Source organism: Pseudopipra pipra, chromosome 6, assembly GCF_036250125.1.
Source record: "Pseudopipra pipra isolate bDixPip1 chromosome 6, bDixPip1.hap1, whole genome shotgun sequence".
Taxonomy (NCBI): Eukaryota; Metazoa; Chordata; class Aves; order Passeriformes; family Pipridae; genus Pseudopipra; species Pseudopipra pipra.
The window spans coordinates 14,523,495-14,541,718 of NC_087554.1; the positions used below are offsets into that span (position 1 = coordinate 14,523,495).

The 18,224-nt window shown below is 38.5% G+C and overlaps 1 protein-coding gene across 3 annotated transcripts in view; it reads right to left on the reverse strand.

Moving 5' to 3' along the window:
* ABCC8 (ATP binding cassette subfamily C member 8) overlaps window positions 1–18,224 on the reverse strand; it is an 82,898-nt gene that overhangs the window by 39,308 nt on the left and 25,366 nt on the right. For all 3 annotated transcript variants that reach the window (XR_010431184.1, XM_064657469.1, XM_064657470.1), the window contains exons 9-16: window positions 15,640–15,774; window positions 14,016–14,178; window positions 9,682–9,722; window positions 9,226–9,371; window positions 4,686–4,791; window positions 4,354–4,464; window positions 2,302–2,377; window positions 2,107–2,212 (exon numbers count right to left, since the gene is read on the reverse strand). Coding sequence is in view for 2 of the 3 variants with exons in the window: in XM_064657469.1 (XP_064513539.1) it covers window positions 2,107–2,212; window positions 2,302–2,377; window positions 4,354–4,464; window positions 4,686–4,791; window positions 9,226–9,371; window positions 9,682–9,722; window positions 14,016–14,178; window positions 15,640–15,774 (884 nt within the window). In the remaining variant the exon portion in view is untranslated. The remainder of the gene's footprint in view (window positions 1–2,106; window positions 2,213–2,301; window positions 2,378–4,353; window positions 4,465–4,685; window positions 4,792–9,225; window positions 9,372–9,681; window positions 9,723–14,015; window positions 14,179–15,639; window positions 15,775–18,224) is intronic.

The window sequence follows — 18,224 nt, forward strand, 5'->3', positions numbered from 1 at the left end:
AGGGGGGAAATTACTTGTGCAAGGTTATCCATTAGACCAAGGGAAAGGACAGGAATAGAGTCCAGATTTCCTGAGCAGTGAGAGACATGCCAGCAGGATATGCCCTTCGTCTTCATAGCTTTGACCTTGGAGGAGGGGAAGGGAAAGGAAATTTGGAGGAGCTAATTCAGGTCTATTCTGTAACATGAATGAAGCATTCCCCATGAAAGAGCTGTGACAAGGAACTTACTGATTTTGGTGACACATTTCATTGCCTGAGCTAAGGCTATGAGTCTGGTGATTACTTGATAAGACTACTCTCCTTGAACCTGTGATAATGTTGCATGTTCCTGGTCAGGCATTAGTATTTTCTTATCAAATTAAGGGAGCTTTCATCTGATAGCTTTACAACACAGGTGTGCAGCCCACAATGACTGCATCTATCACTCTGAATAGACCAGGGCACATGGCAGCAGCTCTGAAAGATGAGACAAAACATAATCTGTCCCAGTGCAGCCAGCACTTACAGTGCTCAGATTGTTTCAGCCACAAGTCCCTTTACACATATCTGACAGATAGCAAAGCAAATGTGATAACAACTGAATTTCACCTTGTGATACTTTGGCACATATAGAAGACATGAAAACCAGTTCTGACCTTTGCATTGTTGTGAAGCACATATTTCTAAACAAGTGCTATTTAAAAACACAGTCTGATCAGAGCCATCATGTCATCTGTTTTAGTTTAGCATCAGACATTCAAATTACACTTCTTAATCATGTTATGTCATCTGTAAAAAATTACAGGCTTGCTGAAATGAAATTAGTTCACCTAATAAGGCTGCAGGGATTCTGTGTGGTTGCCCACCATACTCTGATTTTCTCTTGGGGAAGTTATGTTCTAACGGATACTTCTGGAACTTTGGCTTTTGTTCTTTTCTCCCTCACCAGCTGAAAGGGTCACCTTCCTATATTATATTTTCCACACCTGCAAAATAGAGAACCTTTCTTCCTTGTTACTATTAAAGCATGTGCAATTCTGAGTAGTATGACTGGCTTACACTTGAAGGCTGGATATAAATAGTATCTCTCTACAAATGCTCAAGGAACTTGAGAGAACTATTTCACAAAATCAGTGCAGAACCCACTGGGTAACAGTGACCCTCTACCATCAGAGTGCGTGGATTTGACTTAGAGTTGCACTGTTGTTCCTTCATTCCCAATCAGCTGGAAACAAAAGTAATTGTTTCTCTAAGTTCTTCAGCAATTTCTTGAACTTTGCCTACAAATAATCATATCCCAAAGGGCAAAGTGCAGTCTGTATGGCTAGGAAGTCTAGTACTGTAAAATAAACAGGCCAAAAATGTTCACACACATTGATCAAACTGTGTACTACAGATGGCAGCAGTTTACCGGAAACCATGTACAGGAGTTGCAATACATCACACCATCTGTCACGTAGCTTGAGGGTCAAGAGACCAAGTCCCAACAGAAAAGCTGCTGGAGTTCAGTACCATTTTTCTCCTTCCCTTCACGGCTAGTACAAAAGTCAGACACAAAGCAGAATTTATAACTGGCTATCAGAATACAGGTGCTGTGTCCCCTTGGGAAAGGAGGGAAGGACATGACTGACTCCCTCTTGTCAGATCAGGCAGGATGCTGGGGGAGGACTCTGAGGTCACTGCCACTTAAAAGAGACTCACATGGAGCACACATCTAAGCCAGGGACTATTCCTAGTGAGCCAGTACCTCTTTATAGCTCCATGCAAAGACACAAGCTCAGGCCTGAAAGTACAAATGCCATTCTGTAGCAACACAACTCTTCAAGCTAAATAATCCTGATTCCAAATTAGTTTCAATTTCACTCAAGTTATGCTGCTGGAGTGCAGAATGCCCAAGTATGGTTATCCTTCTTATTAATGGAATAGACAGCTTGTTTTACCCTGGCTGGGGATTCTTTCTGATGTGTCCCCCTACCACTTAGAGCAAGGTTTTTATCTTGACTGTGTATCTAGAAAATCTCTGACTCCACAGTTTCTCAGGATAGATTTCAGGCTTTTTCTGCATTACTACTCAACTCAAACTGAATTTTTAAATTAAATTAGAACTTTAAGTTAAATGGCACTACCTGCTCCAGGATATGTTGCCAGAGATCTTCTGCATCTCACCAAGTATGGCCAGCAAGAGCGATGACTTACCACAGCCCACCTGCCCTACAATCATTGTTAGCTGACCTGTGAGAGAGGAAAGTAGATATAAGATTCTGATTTAACAAATGCCTATGGAAAACATCTTATTCTGTATATCTGATGTAATTTTGTACCTTGAGGGATTCGGATGTCAATGTTGGACAATGCTGGAGGACCTTCAGGTGTCCAAGTGAAAAATCCATTTGTGACCTATACCAAGATGGAGAGAAAGAAGAAACAGAAATCCTGTTCACTTCTTTTTTCAGCATCAGAGACACTTCTGTATTCATTACACTGAGCCTAGGAACAGAGTGAGACTTTGCTCAATACAGGAAATGGATCTTCAAGTGACTGATTTTGTAAAGGCCTGCATTCTGCTGGGCAACAACCTCTGAAGTCAAACAAGCACAACTATTAGAAAATTACTGAGACTTCATAAAGGGAAAATGAAAGGTTGCTGTTTAGGATTTCTCTTGTTTCGTTATTTGTAAGGTAGGTACATATAATAAGTGAAATGATTAAGACACAATTAAATTGCATACATGGTCACAGTCTGCTCTCTGCAGAGCCCTGAATGTCACTCTAGACACAGTGAAGCATATACAGCAATTACACAGTCCAAATTCCAAGCAGATTCGCAGAACTTTCCACCATCCATAGATGTTGCTGCCTACCACAGTATTTTCCTTTGAATTTCTGATATGATTCTCAGATAACTTACTCTTTGCTAGACACAGAAATCTTAATTTAAAAAACTAAAAACAGGAAACAAAGCCTGTTCAGACTTTAAATGGAGATTTCCATGGATACTGTGAAAAACAGGAAAGAGGAGACAATTATAAAAGGTCTGGATTTATACAGGGCCCTCTCCTCTCACTTTTTCAGAGCCACTGAAGCTTCCAAAGCCTTTCAGCTATGCAAGGTACAATAAATTTTGATCTAAGAAGAGTGGAAGGGGACAAATCTATCACACCCTTGAGAAAAACTGATATTCTTATCTTGGGAAACTACTTGAAAAAATGAGCAAAGCAAATGTGGTGTTCCTCCCTCTAGATTCCCAAAGGCAGCCAGAGGATCCTCTCTCAAAAAATGCTCCTTCCTGGGCAACGAGCTGCAGACAGACAGTACCTGCACAAGTGCCCTGACCCAGGGGCCACTGGTGACAATGATGTCAGCAGATGGAGCCAAAGATTATCGCTGGTCCTGGCTTTTGGTTCAAGCCTTATAAATCCTGTCCTTACAGAGGTTACTGCACTGGCCTGTCCTTTGTGACAAACTCCTCTGTTGCCACTCCAGGCTGTCTTTTGATCCAACACCGCCCCCCAAAACCCTCTCTCTCAAATATTTTTCTTTTCTTCCTGGAAATCTATTCAAGATGAATCTGCCACCAAATCAGCATGTATAAAAAAACCCTAAAAGCACTACCAGTTGTCCTACTTAGTCCCATGAAACTGAATTATTCATTCTCTTTTGCTGGAAATGCAAATGTAACAGCAGACTTCCACAATAAACAGCATCATCACCATAACAACCATTAGGATTTTTATTACTTCTGGTCATTTCCACAGCAAATCAAGAGCACCAGTCTTCAAAGTGGCACAAGTAATTTTAATTTTTTTGTCAGAGAAGTTAGATCTTTGAGAGTTAGTTTTTAACTTTATCTGGAAAGGCTACTAGGAAATGCAAAAGAGGAAGGGCAGATCCATTACAAGATTATTTTAGGAAGGTCCAGAACAAATTATTTTCTATTTTCTTCATACCATTATTGTGTACAGACACTGGAAATGAAAGAAGGAGTCTAGCATACTTAATGGGTTGGGCCAAATGATCTTTTGAGGTTCCTTTTACTTGGCTGTTCTACATTCTAGTAGATTTTAGTTAATTTAGTTAATAGATTCTAGTTAATCTTTGTCATGAGAACAGGACTAATGACTTAGACACTTCAAATAGAAAATTGCTGAGTGGAATCTAGAGGAATAATTGCAGCTAATCACAACATAGAGGTCAGTAGTTAATTCTTGAAAAGAAATACAGAGACAAGAAAGGTGGAGGTTAATCTCTGACAAGTGCACAAGTGTCTGACAGTTCACATCAAATGCTGGTTCTTGAATTGAAACTGCCATCAGAATACAAAAGTGACTATTAGTGAGCTAATATAAGTGTTATTAGAGTGACCTTCATATCACCTTTACACAAAAATCATCTGCTTCTGTGATATTAATGGGTCTTCTCATGTGAGAGCTGTAATTGTTCCAGTCCTCCCTGGCAGGCCTCTTGCGGTTAACAACTTTGAGTGGCTGTGCAAAATCAGAAAGACAGAAATCAGCAGTAATTGGTGGCAGTATCAGCAAAATGTCCTAAACACAAGCAATCACAGTGTGGATGATACAGTTCAGGTTATTAAAAGAGAGGTTTTGCAACTGCAAGAAAAAATTAGTAGGAAATGGAAAAGTAAAAAATTTATTCTGGGTACAAACTACTCCAGCCACTTCACGTGCAGTGGAACAGCTTTACTCACCACCGCCTGGTACTTGCTCTGATTATCTGCACTTCTTAGCTCTGAAGATTTATCATGTTCTTCTCCAATTTCTTCACTGGACAGGAACTCACTCAGTTTCTGCACACTGGAAGGGGAAAAATCACATGTCAATGTTGAAAGGAAAGTTTTTGTTCACTGCAATGTTTATTATAGACCATCCCTTCTGGCACTTCAGTTGCTGTCTGCTGCATAGTTTGTTTTCGTTTTGTTACAGGTGTATCAAAATGTGCAATGGGAAGTTGCCAAGGAAGTTTTCAAACCCTGCCCTGTTGTCTATTAACAAGGATATATTTTAACAGTTTGTGAAGATGCTTCTCAAGTCTTGTCTCTTCTGACACCACCAGAGACACTACAAAAAAGTTCTTTTAGGTATCTGGTGGGACACGGACCAGCACAACAGTGGCTTGTTTCGAAGCCACATGCTGAAGTGGAATCAATGTCATTTATGTTACTCAAGTGTGGCATCATCAGTTCTACTGAACAGCCTTATGAACACTAAGGCTGATGAAATTTGTACGCTGTGAGCTAAATTCAACCAGCTATGATGAAATATCAAGTGCACAAGGTAACGTGATAAAGGAATATACCTTAATAGAACGGTGTTCAACAGATGAGATATAAAAGGAATCCTGACAACCAGCAACAAAGAAGAAGGCATAAAATCTTCACTAACTGCTTAAGATTTAATTAGTTAAGAGATAATGTGCCTTTATTAAGACATTTAACAGATCAGGGCATCAATTTTATCTCTGCACCTGACTTTATAAAATGTATGTCTAACCTACTCACAGGGACAGCAAATGAAATTTGTGAAAGAATTAGACTGAATCACAAACTCAACATCAAAGGAACTCAATTAGCTGGAAATAAGTTAAATATCAGTTTTGAAAAGCATAAAGTGCCAGAAGGCCTTAGGTTCCTAAAAATAAATTTATGGGCAAGGACTGAAAAAATTGGTTTCAATATTAAGCCTTAGGCTAACTGGGGAGAAAGAGGCAAACAATGCCACTGTAGCATAGTGGTACGTGGCTATCTGCTAGGAAGCCAATCTCACAAAATAAAAATACACACCTCCCCCATTTATTCTGCATTCCACTGACAGGGTTTTCTTCTTCAGAAGGAGGATTAGTTTCTTCTAAGTAGCTCATGAAATCCCCCCTGGTGCCAAAATGGTGTCGGACAATGGTTTTACAACACTACCTAAGGCAGACTCACTGCACAGTTAGCACTCGTCCTGCAAGCAGAGATCAAAGTCACCTGGGGACTGCCTAGGAGAGAACTGGTTCTACAGTTTTTCTGTCAACCTGCCTAATTGCTAATGGCAGCTGAAGACTAAGAGCTTTACAGTGGAGTGAATTTAGCTAGAGGGGGTACTACAATCTTAGCAACAAAAAGGGGGAGAATAACTATTTGGGACGGGCTAAGAGGAGCAATAATTAATTCAGGCTCATTTTTGGATCAAAATTCCTTGATGGGAAAGTCTGTTATCTCAAAGGAAGAGATTAGAAACTCCACCACTAGAGATATTTATAGCAATTTGCACAAAACTGGGCTAGGAATCTTACCTTTTTTGTCCAGTGAACCAGATGTTTAAAAGAACATTTTAAATGTCTGTAAATGGACCAACTGATGGTTTAGATGCTGCCTATATGGAATTGATATGCAGCTGCACCTATATGCTCTATACAAAAATGACACTGATATTTGAATAATTGCTCTGAAGGTAGAAAGAGCAGATAGAGAAGTCCTCTGCGTATCTGCTCCAGGGTCCAGAGGGGTAGGAAGAGAAGACAACAAACATACTTGGACCATGCATAATCAAACAAGGATGTGTCTGTATTAAGCCATTCAACAATTTGATTTTGCTCTCTAGTTGTGTGTCAAGGTGGCTGTACCCTAAGTGCCAATCCCTCTGCTCAATGCATAATTCTGGAATCACTGTTCCCATGGCAAGTACTGAAGAAACATAATATAGCTGTGAGAAAATCTTTCGTTAGAGGCAACAGCTCATATTTCAGGATGCCACACTGTTCTTCAAGGATGAAAAAAAATCATGTTCTCTGCAGAGCTCTTGCTGACAGCGCAATTTCATTAGCACTCCAATATCTCCACGGGGAGATTATTTTTAAGCCATGGAACAGACGTATTGATTAAAACATGGTTATTTGCACAGCTGACTGAAAAGGTGGTTTGATATTAAATCCAGGCAAATACATAATGCCACTCTTGCTGCTTAACCTTTGCTGACAGAAAATTTACACTGTACGCTTTGTCCCTGAAGACCTCACATTTAAGAAATACATTAATTGGCTGCTCAGTTTTAATTTTCAATGGCAGAAATGCTCTACATATTAAAAAACAAACAAACAACCCCCCCCACTTTTCAAAGATATACCAAAATTTCTCACCTTCCTAAAGACTGTCAACTGTTCCCCCTCTTAGAAGCAGACACCCAAGCCCCATAACTTGGAAAGGTTTTGGGAGTCCTACATGGAATAGAAGCTTTAAGTCTGTGTTGCTATTGGAATCCATCACACAGAGGTTCTGATAATGTCAATGACAATCCAGAAGGATGCTTTGCACTTGGGCAAATGTGTAATGATTAAAGATAATGACTGATGAGGTTATTGTTCGATATTATTGTTCCTGATAGCATCTGGCATCAGAGGCTGTAGCCAATATTAAAAGAGCGGGGTTTTTGAAGTGCCTGAGATACAAAGCCAGTAACACCCTCTTACTATCCTTTATATGCTGGTTTCACTGCTGGATCATCTTCTGCGTCTCTTGATCCCTTTCTGTCGCTACAGGAGAAGCTGTCTTGCACACTTGCTAAAACCACTTAGAATATCTTAGCCTAAAAAAAGCTGAAATACAACTTTGCCAATTTAGGTCACCTTTTCCTGATCTTACTGACCAGTTATTTATTAGCAGGAATTAGCAGGACACAGTTATAGCAAGCAAGTATTAGTTGTGCTCAATTGGTGCAAACTTGACTGTCTGCTTTTCCACATTTACCAAACAAGTTAAGCAAGCACATCTTTGCATGGGTTGAAAATATCTGGCACATGCTTCCAAAGTATTGCTCTGAAGGATGAGGCACTCTATCCAGAGTAGCACCAGCAGCACTATGGAGCAATGCACTCTGAGACACCACCCGGGTGACTGTCACGCAAACAGCCAAGAAGACAAGGATCAAGGCAGCTTTGCTAGAGTTTGATTCCTGTCTGGATTACAAATGCAGAGCAGCAGCCTGCTAACAACAAGGTATCTACAGAATAACTCATAAAGAACTCCCAGCTAGCACCAATTAATACTTAATTAATACTAATTGCTTTAGAGTTGTTCCTGCAGCATTGACAAACACAATTAATTTACAAAGAAATCCTTGGACAAGCCAAAATAAACACCCATTACCAATGCGGGCCCCCAGATACTTTGCTGGATATAATCTTTGCAGGACAATTTGTTGTGACTCTACAGACTACCACAGTGGCTCAAAGCATTTTCTTCCAGCCACCGATGCTCTCAGATTTCACACTCCTTAGGGGAGAGGACAGAGATGGGACTTCGCAGTGTCAGGGAATTTTGAAACAGCAAGGGCAATCTCAGCCTCTTGCTGAAGTCTCCTTTCCACCCTCAAAGCAACACAAAGGCAATTATGCAAGGGCTGGTGTCCAGCATCTGTCCTGTAGTTTAAATAAGCTCTTCAGACATCTATATTTAAACAAGCTCTTCAGACATAAGGAGGTCATAATAAAGCAAGAAGCCCCAACTTGCCTCCCCTATGAGTCAGGTAGAGTTAGAATGCACAGGAAAAAGCATTATGAGGTTTTTACAGTAATTTGTTGATATTAAAGTTAAAACTCCCAGTGAAACAGCAGTTCTATGGTTGTTCTATTGGTTGTTGTTTCAGTTTTTAAATGCTCAAACTAACAACTTGTAAGAAAGTAAAAATTCATCAAGTCTGGAGTAGACGTTTAATCATTAACTTGGTCTCACACTTAATAGTGACTTTTAGGGGTTTTTTTTATTTGCTTATTTGTTTCATCTAACTCACCATCAATGGGCAGTCTCTCAGGCAGAGGGGTGGAGGCTTAGCACAACCCAAAAGACACACACTGAAACACGTACTTCTGTGATTATCTTATACCCTTCTATGTGCTTGAGGGAGGGAAAACGTTTGGGTGGTTTACAGAACTAAATCTTCAGTAAATTTTCACTTCCTTTCTTCTTATCCCACATCTGTTGCAAGCAGTATTAACACAGCTCAACCTATTCTACACAACGAAGCACCAGCTGTGCACCACAAAATGCTGGTTGTGACAATTGTGTCAGCACAGAACTCGGCCCACATGCTACAACCAAGGATATCAAGCAAGGTAAAAAGTTGGGAAGCAGTTTACAAGAGCAGATAAATAATCACCAGGCTATTTCTAAACTTGAAACCATAAAAGAGCAAGAGACACATTCTCAAAAATTAGAAAGGTGGTAGCAAAGATATTGATTTTACAGTTCTCACCTTACTAATGCTTTGACAGTGGATCTAACCACACTGGAGAGCAGGAACAATGGAGACACCAGAATATGAAACAGGGAGATGGAGGCAAATGCCACCGATGGGAAGAAGTCAGCCTTTCTTGTCAGATGAGCATGGACAACAAATGTCTACAAAGAGACAGACATCATCATCAGTGCTTTGCCATAAAGAAGGAAACAAACAAAGACTTCACACTGCATAAGCATTTCATTTACAGAATCTTAATTTATACTCTACTCTCTTAGCATTTTGGGGGAGTGCTGCATATTCCAGGCTGCTTCTGGTCCGAGATGACAAGTGGGCATTTTCCATTCTCTTCCAGAGGAACCACAAATGTGTAGCAGGTTTGCATCCAGTTTTCCTTCTTTCTCATTTCCACATCACTTATACTTGAAAATGCAGTTGTTATTAACATTACTTAGAAAAGTCCATACTTACTATAAGTACAGCTGCAATTGGTATTGCTGCATTCATAAAGACTGTGAAAGAAAACATGTAGGAACATTTAGAAACAATGTCCATTCAGACATGCTAAATGCTAAAATACTACTAGCACTGGTTTACAATGGCATTTTGTATGTTCAAGACAGGAAAAACGCACAAGTATCTACCACATGAGTGCATTGTTTTAAAATGCCTACAGTTTACTTTTCTTCACGTCACCAGAGTTGTGGCCCCCTGAGGTTTTGGGATGTAATTCAAAGGATAAGGAAAGACTGGCAACTCTGCACTGTGTTGTTGACTCAACTTGGAAGATTTACTCATAATTACTCCTGCTTTGTCAGGCTTGGATACTTGATAGTATCCTCAGGAGCTCTATACAGCTTCTAATGGTACCTAAATGTGGTACAGCTTAGATTTCAGCTGGGCCTTGAGTTATTAAAATGTGAACAATGAACCAGTTTCCTCCCTGACCTTGAACAGCGTCTGTTTTGGTGTTCTGGACTCCCTTCTATAGCAACCCATACATTATTCATGCATCATTCAGAGGTTATTAAACAGATGCATGGGGAGAAGTAAGCAAATACCATTTCTACATAGGGCCCTCACTTAGATCAGGCAGGAACATGGGTTAAGAGCGCAGTAATAACCAGTCATCCTCTGGGAGCTCAAGTCAGAACTGAAGCTATGATCTTACCCTACACATCTGTCCTCTCTTTCACAACCTGAGGATATTATTTAGTCATCATCTTTTATGTTTTGACCTTTGCTCAACTGTATTTCATGTAAGTAAACCATACAGAGAAAGAGTATAGAATTTATGGCTAAAATGGAATTCAAAGATCAGTACAGATGTAACAGAAAAGAAAAAGGCTAGCCACTTGTTTTGTGTTTAAACTGTGCCTGTCTTTCCTACCGGCTATATCAATGTTTAAACAGTAAAAGCTCTTCCCAATTACTTCACCTGAAGTGTCATCATTAGACCCACAAATACTGTTTGGCCATCCTTTGGTGGGCATAAGCCCCTGAAGGACTTTATATACCATCAGATGTTTCTTTTACCTACATTTAGATTATATTTAATAAATCCTGTAACATACGTATAAACTCTGTACTCATGCTTATACAAAATAGCTTTAATTTATAGCTATTTTATACTTTATAGCTTTATTTTATAGCTTTATTATAACTATTTGTAGTTATTTCATGTAGCTCTAATTCTTTGACCGAGGGGAGTATTTAAAAATATAGCTATGTTGGTGTGTGTAATTCCAAAATAAAAGCTTAGCCTTTGAAAAACTAATATGTATTAAAGCTTAGAAATTAATAGCTTACACCTCACCCTAGGGAAAAAAAATCCTGTATTTTTCTGAGGAAAATGCTCTTTCTGTGTTGGAATACAAAGCAGCTTCAGGCCAGACTCTCATTTCTCCTAATGATGCTACTTCCTGTCCAGTTTTCACACTTTGTATCAGCTTGAGGTGGTTACAGTACAGAAATTTTGAAACAGGGAAATTTGCTGCCTGCAACTATGTCCTTCTGAATTACATCAAATCCTTGCCTTTGAGACTGCTGAAGTACATGAGTTGGCTTTTAGTAATGAATCTGATGAGAGAATCTAGCAAAGCTTCTGCCTACAGTACAAGATGGTACCTGTCAAATATGAAGCTGGATGGATTAAATATTCTGTAGGGTTGGCAAAGCATGTTGCATTTAAGGCATCTAAGGTACTTGGTGGCTCTCAAGAAGTTGATCTGAATTTTGCTATTATGTGAGATCACATCCAAGGACTTCACTTCAAATTCTTCTTTCAAGCAAACAAATAAGAGCCACTGGAATTTGGGGGTTGCTTTCCTTTTTTTTTTTTTCAATTATGCTAGTGTTCAGAATAATATTTTCTAAAATGAATTTATTTTCCAGCAAAGACTTTTTATTTAATTAGATCCATTCAAAAGTACTTTGGTACTGGAAAAAGGCAGACTGAAAACTGGGAAAAATGTTCAGCTGGTCCTGAATATTTTAGGGTAATAACCAGTGTTATTTTCCTGTGAAAAAGTCTGGAGTTATTTTGTTACTTACAAATGAAGGAAAAAATCATAGAAGTAGGAAAACCACTCCTTTCTTTCTCTTTTTTTTCCTGAATAGTCTATACTAAATCCTGTAACGCTGCAACACAGTGTTGACTGTGGTGGGTGTCTTTCGTTAAAACATAAGAAGAGCTAATTTCTGTTATAGCTTTTTTAGCACACATGCACAATTCCATATACATACAACCTGGATCCAGGCACAGGGGTGAGGCAAATGAGATCCAATTTCCATGCAGTCGTGAAATGGAACTTTCTTTTGGTTTAGCCAACATCGCCCTGAAACTTTTAGGTATATTTTCTGTAATCCACTGTAAATCTATTCCTTATGAAAAAAATAACTCCAACCACATTCTTTCATTCCTGTTAATAACTAAGTGTACTTAGAAAAGAATTCCAGAGTCTACTCAAAACTGTATGTTGAAAAAGTATATATAAAAATCTCTACTGTGCTTTCTTAGTGTTCTACCATCTTGCCTTCCTCTTGATATCAAAAATATAAAATCTTGGTCCTCTTCTGCCTTTTTTTTTTTTCCTTAACATATGTCCATACAATATTAGCTAACATGTTTTGGGCTGATTACGCCTGTCATTCTAATTATGGTAAGAAAAAAGGGAAGGTTCTCCTGTATTTATGTCCCCTTTTTAGTCTGCTAAACTGCAAGTTTTTAAAGATCAGTGTAATTTCTGCAAAAGTCAGAGGGTGTAAGGAACTCCTAGGCTGAAACAATAAGAACCCTTTATAAACCAAAATTATGTGCACCATCAACATAAAGCTGCATGGCTTTACCCCAAGCTGAGAAGTTATCTCCTGTGTCTTGCAAATACATAAATATCACACATAATACAAAACAAAAATGCAATTGAAAACTCACAACATTTCAAGAAGCATCTGTAAATATTTAGAATTGTTTTGAATAATACATGTTCTTATTTATGTAATTATTTCTTTACTGAATAGTCAGTACTCTTGGGATGAATACAGCTTTTCCTAGTGTTACAAACAATGCTGTGAGGATTTAAAATCTAATAAGCCTCCACAGCTCCTTCAGTCCCACAGATGAACCCATGGCCCTGACTATAAATAGATTTTAATGCCACATGAAGCACTGCAGACAAAGGGAACCCATCTCTGTTGATCTGGGTGCAAGATTGAGTTTCCAGTCTCACAAACTTCAGATAAAATCTGTTTTATGTCAAAATAGAAACCCCTTTCCAAGACCAGAGAGCTTAGGATCCCCAGAGAGAAATTCTGATCTCAGAAGTCAATAAATACCTCAACTTAACGTCAGTTAAATTCAGTGGGATCAGGATCCTTCCCTTAGAGTGCATTACCTATGTGATCATTTGTCAGTGAATAAAGTCAGCTGTCTGTGTCTTAGGTGAAAGAAACCAAATAATACTAACCAGACTGCAAATTATTTTTCTAAGGACTAGTCTTCCTTATTATTCTAGAAGGTATTTGTACAGGTACCTTGTAGCATTTGAAAACTTCTTGCTAAAATTTTCCATTTCATTAATATCTCACAGATTATATGAACAGCATTCTTCAGTGTGACTTTACTAATTATTTCTAAAGTATTACAGTAGAAATTATATAGGTGTTGCATATAATCTCCTCAAATACAGAGTTCAATATGCCATAGGTCTTTTTAAAAGCATAATAAAATCTTAAAACAGCTGAAAAATAACAAGAGAAAAGAATCTGCATACAGAATGGTGAAATTGCCAGGATGCTCATATTTTTTCTTTCCAGGATATAGAAATGGTTTTAAGAATCACTTATTTTAATAAGAAATCCAAATTTTGAGTAAGAAAGTGTAAGTACCATCTGTTGGAGCCTCAGTGCAAAGACAATACCTGTCACACATTATGATTTGCATGCTCTGTACTGTTCAAAATGCAGGAAAAAAAAAGAGACAGAAATGTCAACAAAGGCTTCCTCCTGAATGTTGTATTATAGAGGAGAATACTGCTTGTTGAAGGTAGTCTGTGAAACAGTCCCTTGAAAGCTTTTCTCCAGAAAAAGTCAATGCTATGAAGCATTGACTTTCTCTTTCAGGCATATTTCCCATACAAGCAAAATTCTACTGAAATAAATGGAGAGTCTGACTAAATGGGAAGTGAGGAGGACAGATCAGAGCCTAAAGCAACAGAAATAATCTCGACAGAGGAATGGTAAACTCATTAGTAGCTAATAATGCAGTAGCACTTAGCTGAGCAGTGGATTAGAATGAAGAGACTTACTGGATATGGAGGTATAAAGGGCAAAAGACTTGAGGCTAGTCATTTCTTTTTGTCTAGTTTCCTCCACACTGCTGTGGAATATGTGTTCCCAAGCATAGAGTTTAAGTAGCTTAATGCCTCGAAGCATCTCATTTGTCTTCTTCAATCTCTCGTTGGAGTACTCCTGCAACATTTACACACACATTTACTTGAAGAGTACAATTAAAACACCTGCTCCCCAAGAATAAGGATGACACAACAATTCTATGCAGCCCCTTGTAATCAGTAAGGTATGCATCACTAGTTCTGTCCATTCAGATGTTCTGTTGCAGTGTTTCACAGAGATGAGCTTCCCTACAGTTCAAGGGAAAAGGCTGTTGGTTTGCACTTCTAAATCGCATAGTTTGGCCTGAAAATTTTAATCCTCTGTCAGGTTTCTGATCACTTGCAAGGCTGCCCCTCAGGACTTACACCACTGGCTGGATATTCAACTGGGACACTGACAATATCCAGAGGAGACCAGAACACGACAAGCTATGCCTGGGCACTGCTCTGACCAGCCAACATGACATGGAAACAATCAAAACAGTCCGGCCATGTTAGCAAGGAGTTGTGATCCCATCAGGAACCTTGGCTCCAAGCAGGGACAGCTGGCTCAGGCACAGTCATACACTGGTAAAGTTATACTTCCAGTAAAGTATAACTGGAAGTTACAGTTTCCATTTTTCAGGCTAGCTCAAGCTTTGTACCGCACCACACTGCACAGCACACACATTTCTATGGCAAACAGCACTGCTCCCATCTGCAGGAATTTCTAGGTGACACCGACTGTCTGCTTGGATGCTGTTGGGATGAACGCTGTCCACATTTCTGGAAGGGCGCATGCTGCTGATGGGAAGGCATTACTGGTCACACAGGAAGGTGCACAAATAACTCTCGTTACCACAAATGATTTGTGGTGGAAGAGATTTCAGCAAGTTCTCTGGCTCCACTACAAGTTCCTATGGCTTCCTTGGCAGTGCAACAGTCACTGAAAGTGGGAATAAGGTTCAGAGCAGCTGGGCATAGTAATTCCAGTGAATCAAAGTAACTTTCTCGGCAGTGATGCAGGCGATTCAAATTATAGACAAGCCAAATGAGGGATCAAGGAACAGCTCGTGACTTAGCAGACCTCTAAGCTCCCCAGTTCAGGCCCACACTGTGGGAGTTAGGATGGCATAGAGTTAGTTTAAATAAATCCATTTGATAGATTTCCACATCTGGGGGCCAAGTTTGGATGCAGCATTCCTACCTCCTTTGCCCTTGGACAGCTTGCCCTGCACAATTCATTTATTTGTGCACTGCACAAAGCCATCTCAGTCAATGATTACTGACCCTTTACATCTGCAAGTTGTTGACTCTTAAGATTTTTTTTTTCTCTTAGGGAAACATATTTGTTGAAAAATATAACCCCCAAAAATACATTTTTACTGCTTACGCTTACCATGTTTCCACATTCTTGAACTTGATATCCTTGAACATTACAAAATATTTGAGAAGCAGTTCTGGGTCAATGTCCACAGTTAGCTTTGTAATTCCAAACACAGACCAATGCATAATTACCAGAGGTGATATTTATATCACGAACGAGTTTGAAGGCACTTACCAATGTGCTTCTCTGGGCCTGTGACAGTTTTGTTGCTACAAAGTACTGAACAGGTGCAAGGACTATGATTACCGCTGCTCCAATTAAGGCACTGATTCCAAGAAGGTAGTAGAGCAGAAGAATTCCTACAATTATCTGTTGGGAGAAAAGAAAGTGAGGGAAAGGTCTTGGTTTTACTTTGGGTATGTACCACGAACACCAATTAGAGGGTAACCAGACACCATGTTCAAGCCAACAGCCACTGCAGTTACACCCTACCCCAAATGTTGTATGTTCTGCATCGCTGGCACAGTGAGTGTGATCAGTCAGGATCTTCTGTCAGAGGACCAGACACTCAACCAGTGCTCCTCCCCAAATTATGCATTCTGCATATTTCTGTTTCACAGATGCCCCATTATGCCCAGTAGAAGGTTGTACAAGGTTTGTGTACCTTCTGTAATTTAACTCTCACAGCTATTCAAAAGAACTTTATTAAAAAAAAACAACAAACCCTTTTAAATAAAATTTTATTTAAAAATACTTCCAACTAACACATTAAAGTATTCCCTTTAGAGTCACTATTAAATATTTTTTCCTATTGGCTGGATGACATAGCATACATTTTTAAATATTTTATATTTATACATTTACATATATATCATATTTTATTTTAAAATATATATGCACATATATAAATCATATATTTTATTTTTTTCTTCTCTGATATTGCAGTATTTTTATACCAGAGAAGAAATTACTTCTCCCAGTTTAGTAAGAACTCACTAATCTGCAAAACTGAGACTTCCACAAGAAGGAATGCTTCTCTGATTACTATAGAAACTAATATGAAATATTACTAAAAGAATAATAATATTAATATTATTTAATAATAATTAATAATAATAAAAGTTAATATTATAAAAATAATATTATTAAAAATAAATGGATCTTGCAAATGTTAAGATGACATTATTGCTGACCAGCACATTAAAAACAAAGGAACATCATAACACTGAGAACCTCCCCTTCAAATAATCTCTAATGTAAATTGGAAAGGATATGTTTTAAGGATCTACAGTGCCAGACTCACAATGACTATTAAAAAAGGGTTGAAGAAATAGCTTAAAAAACAAAGGTTTGTCTTTGGATATGTAAGAACCTAGAGATAAAGCCACAGTCTGGATGGAGAGGGCTACTGTAGGCAGCTCAATAAACACAAACAATACATACAAGCTACCAGTGTTAATTAACACTATTCTAATGACTGACTCCCGAACATTTTGCAGCATTGACACTCTATATGTTTAACTGTGTAAGATGATAAATTAATCAGAAGACATAGTGATAGAAAATTAATTTCATACATAATTTCCCTCAATTAAAAAAATAATTGGAAATTTCCTTAAAGTGTTATCTGCTACTCTTGCTATGTTTGCACAGTATCATGACCTTCACAGAAGCATTATCTTCCACCATTTCAAAGCTCAATAGTTATATGCCCATCTATTTCCACACATTTATGGGAATTTGGTGTTTCCATGAAGAAAATTACTCCCTAGTTTCCACATTTCTATATTGACATTTTCAATAATTTAAGATGCAGAGAGAAAATACAGACTTTTTTTTCTCTTAAGAACCCTTTACATCTCTCCAAAACTGAACTAAACTAAAACGTGACCATCAAAACGAGCCACAGTACTTACTTAGGAAATATGCAATAGCATGAAAGTAAAATCCTGTTGTATACACACCTCAAATCTAGTAAGAGGCAAGGTTAAATTGCAAATTAAAAATCTTTTAGTGACCAATCTGCTTCCATGTGAAGTCAGGAAATTCATGAGTGTATGAAGCCAAACAAAACACACAAGGATAGCCCTGGCAGAGCTCTCCTCCAAAACACAAAACGGTCTTGGTCTTTACAGATCAAGATATTAATTTCCAATGGCTTCATCATGGATAGACACTCCAGACACTCAAAATACAGGTAATCATTGAACAGTGTGCAGCCACTGCAGAATACTGACTCCCTGCTCTCCTGCTTTCCCTTGCTACTGGTTCACTGTCAAGGACATTATGGGACTGCCTAGTTCTAAAAAGAGACAATCAGCTTCTCACATAGACAAGGAGAAAGCTATTCCAGCTGGATCTTGAGGGAGTTAGCTGCTAGCTCATGGCTGCTTTTCCACCTGTCATCCTAGCTATTGAGAGGACAGTCTTCACAATAAAAATTCCCTGTTTCCAATAGGCTAAAGTAATCCCATCTTATCTTCTTTATACTGAGATAATAAGGGCAAACCTTTCAAATATATTCAGCACGTATGGAAAAAAAAATATGTGAAGACTTGTATCTGTAAAGTGCTGAAATCTGTAAATCTAATTGAATGTAGTTCTATATCATATCACAAAGGACAGAGTCAAGAATAAACAGTATACAGACAATATCTGAACTCTGGAGGACAGTATCTGGCAGATAGGAAGGCTCTTATTAATATTCCTGAGAAGGTAACAATCATATTTAAAAAAAAAACAACCTGTGTAATGGAAGACTTTGCTTCCCTTTCATCAAAATCCCAAAGCTCTTTCCCGCCAGAGATATATATCAGGAG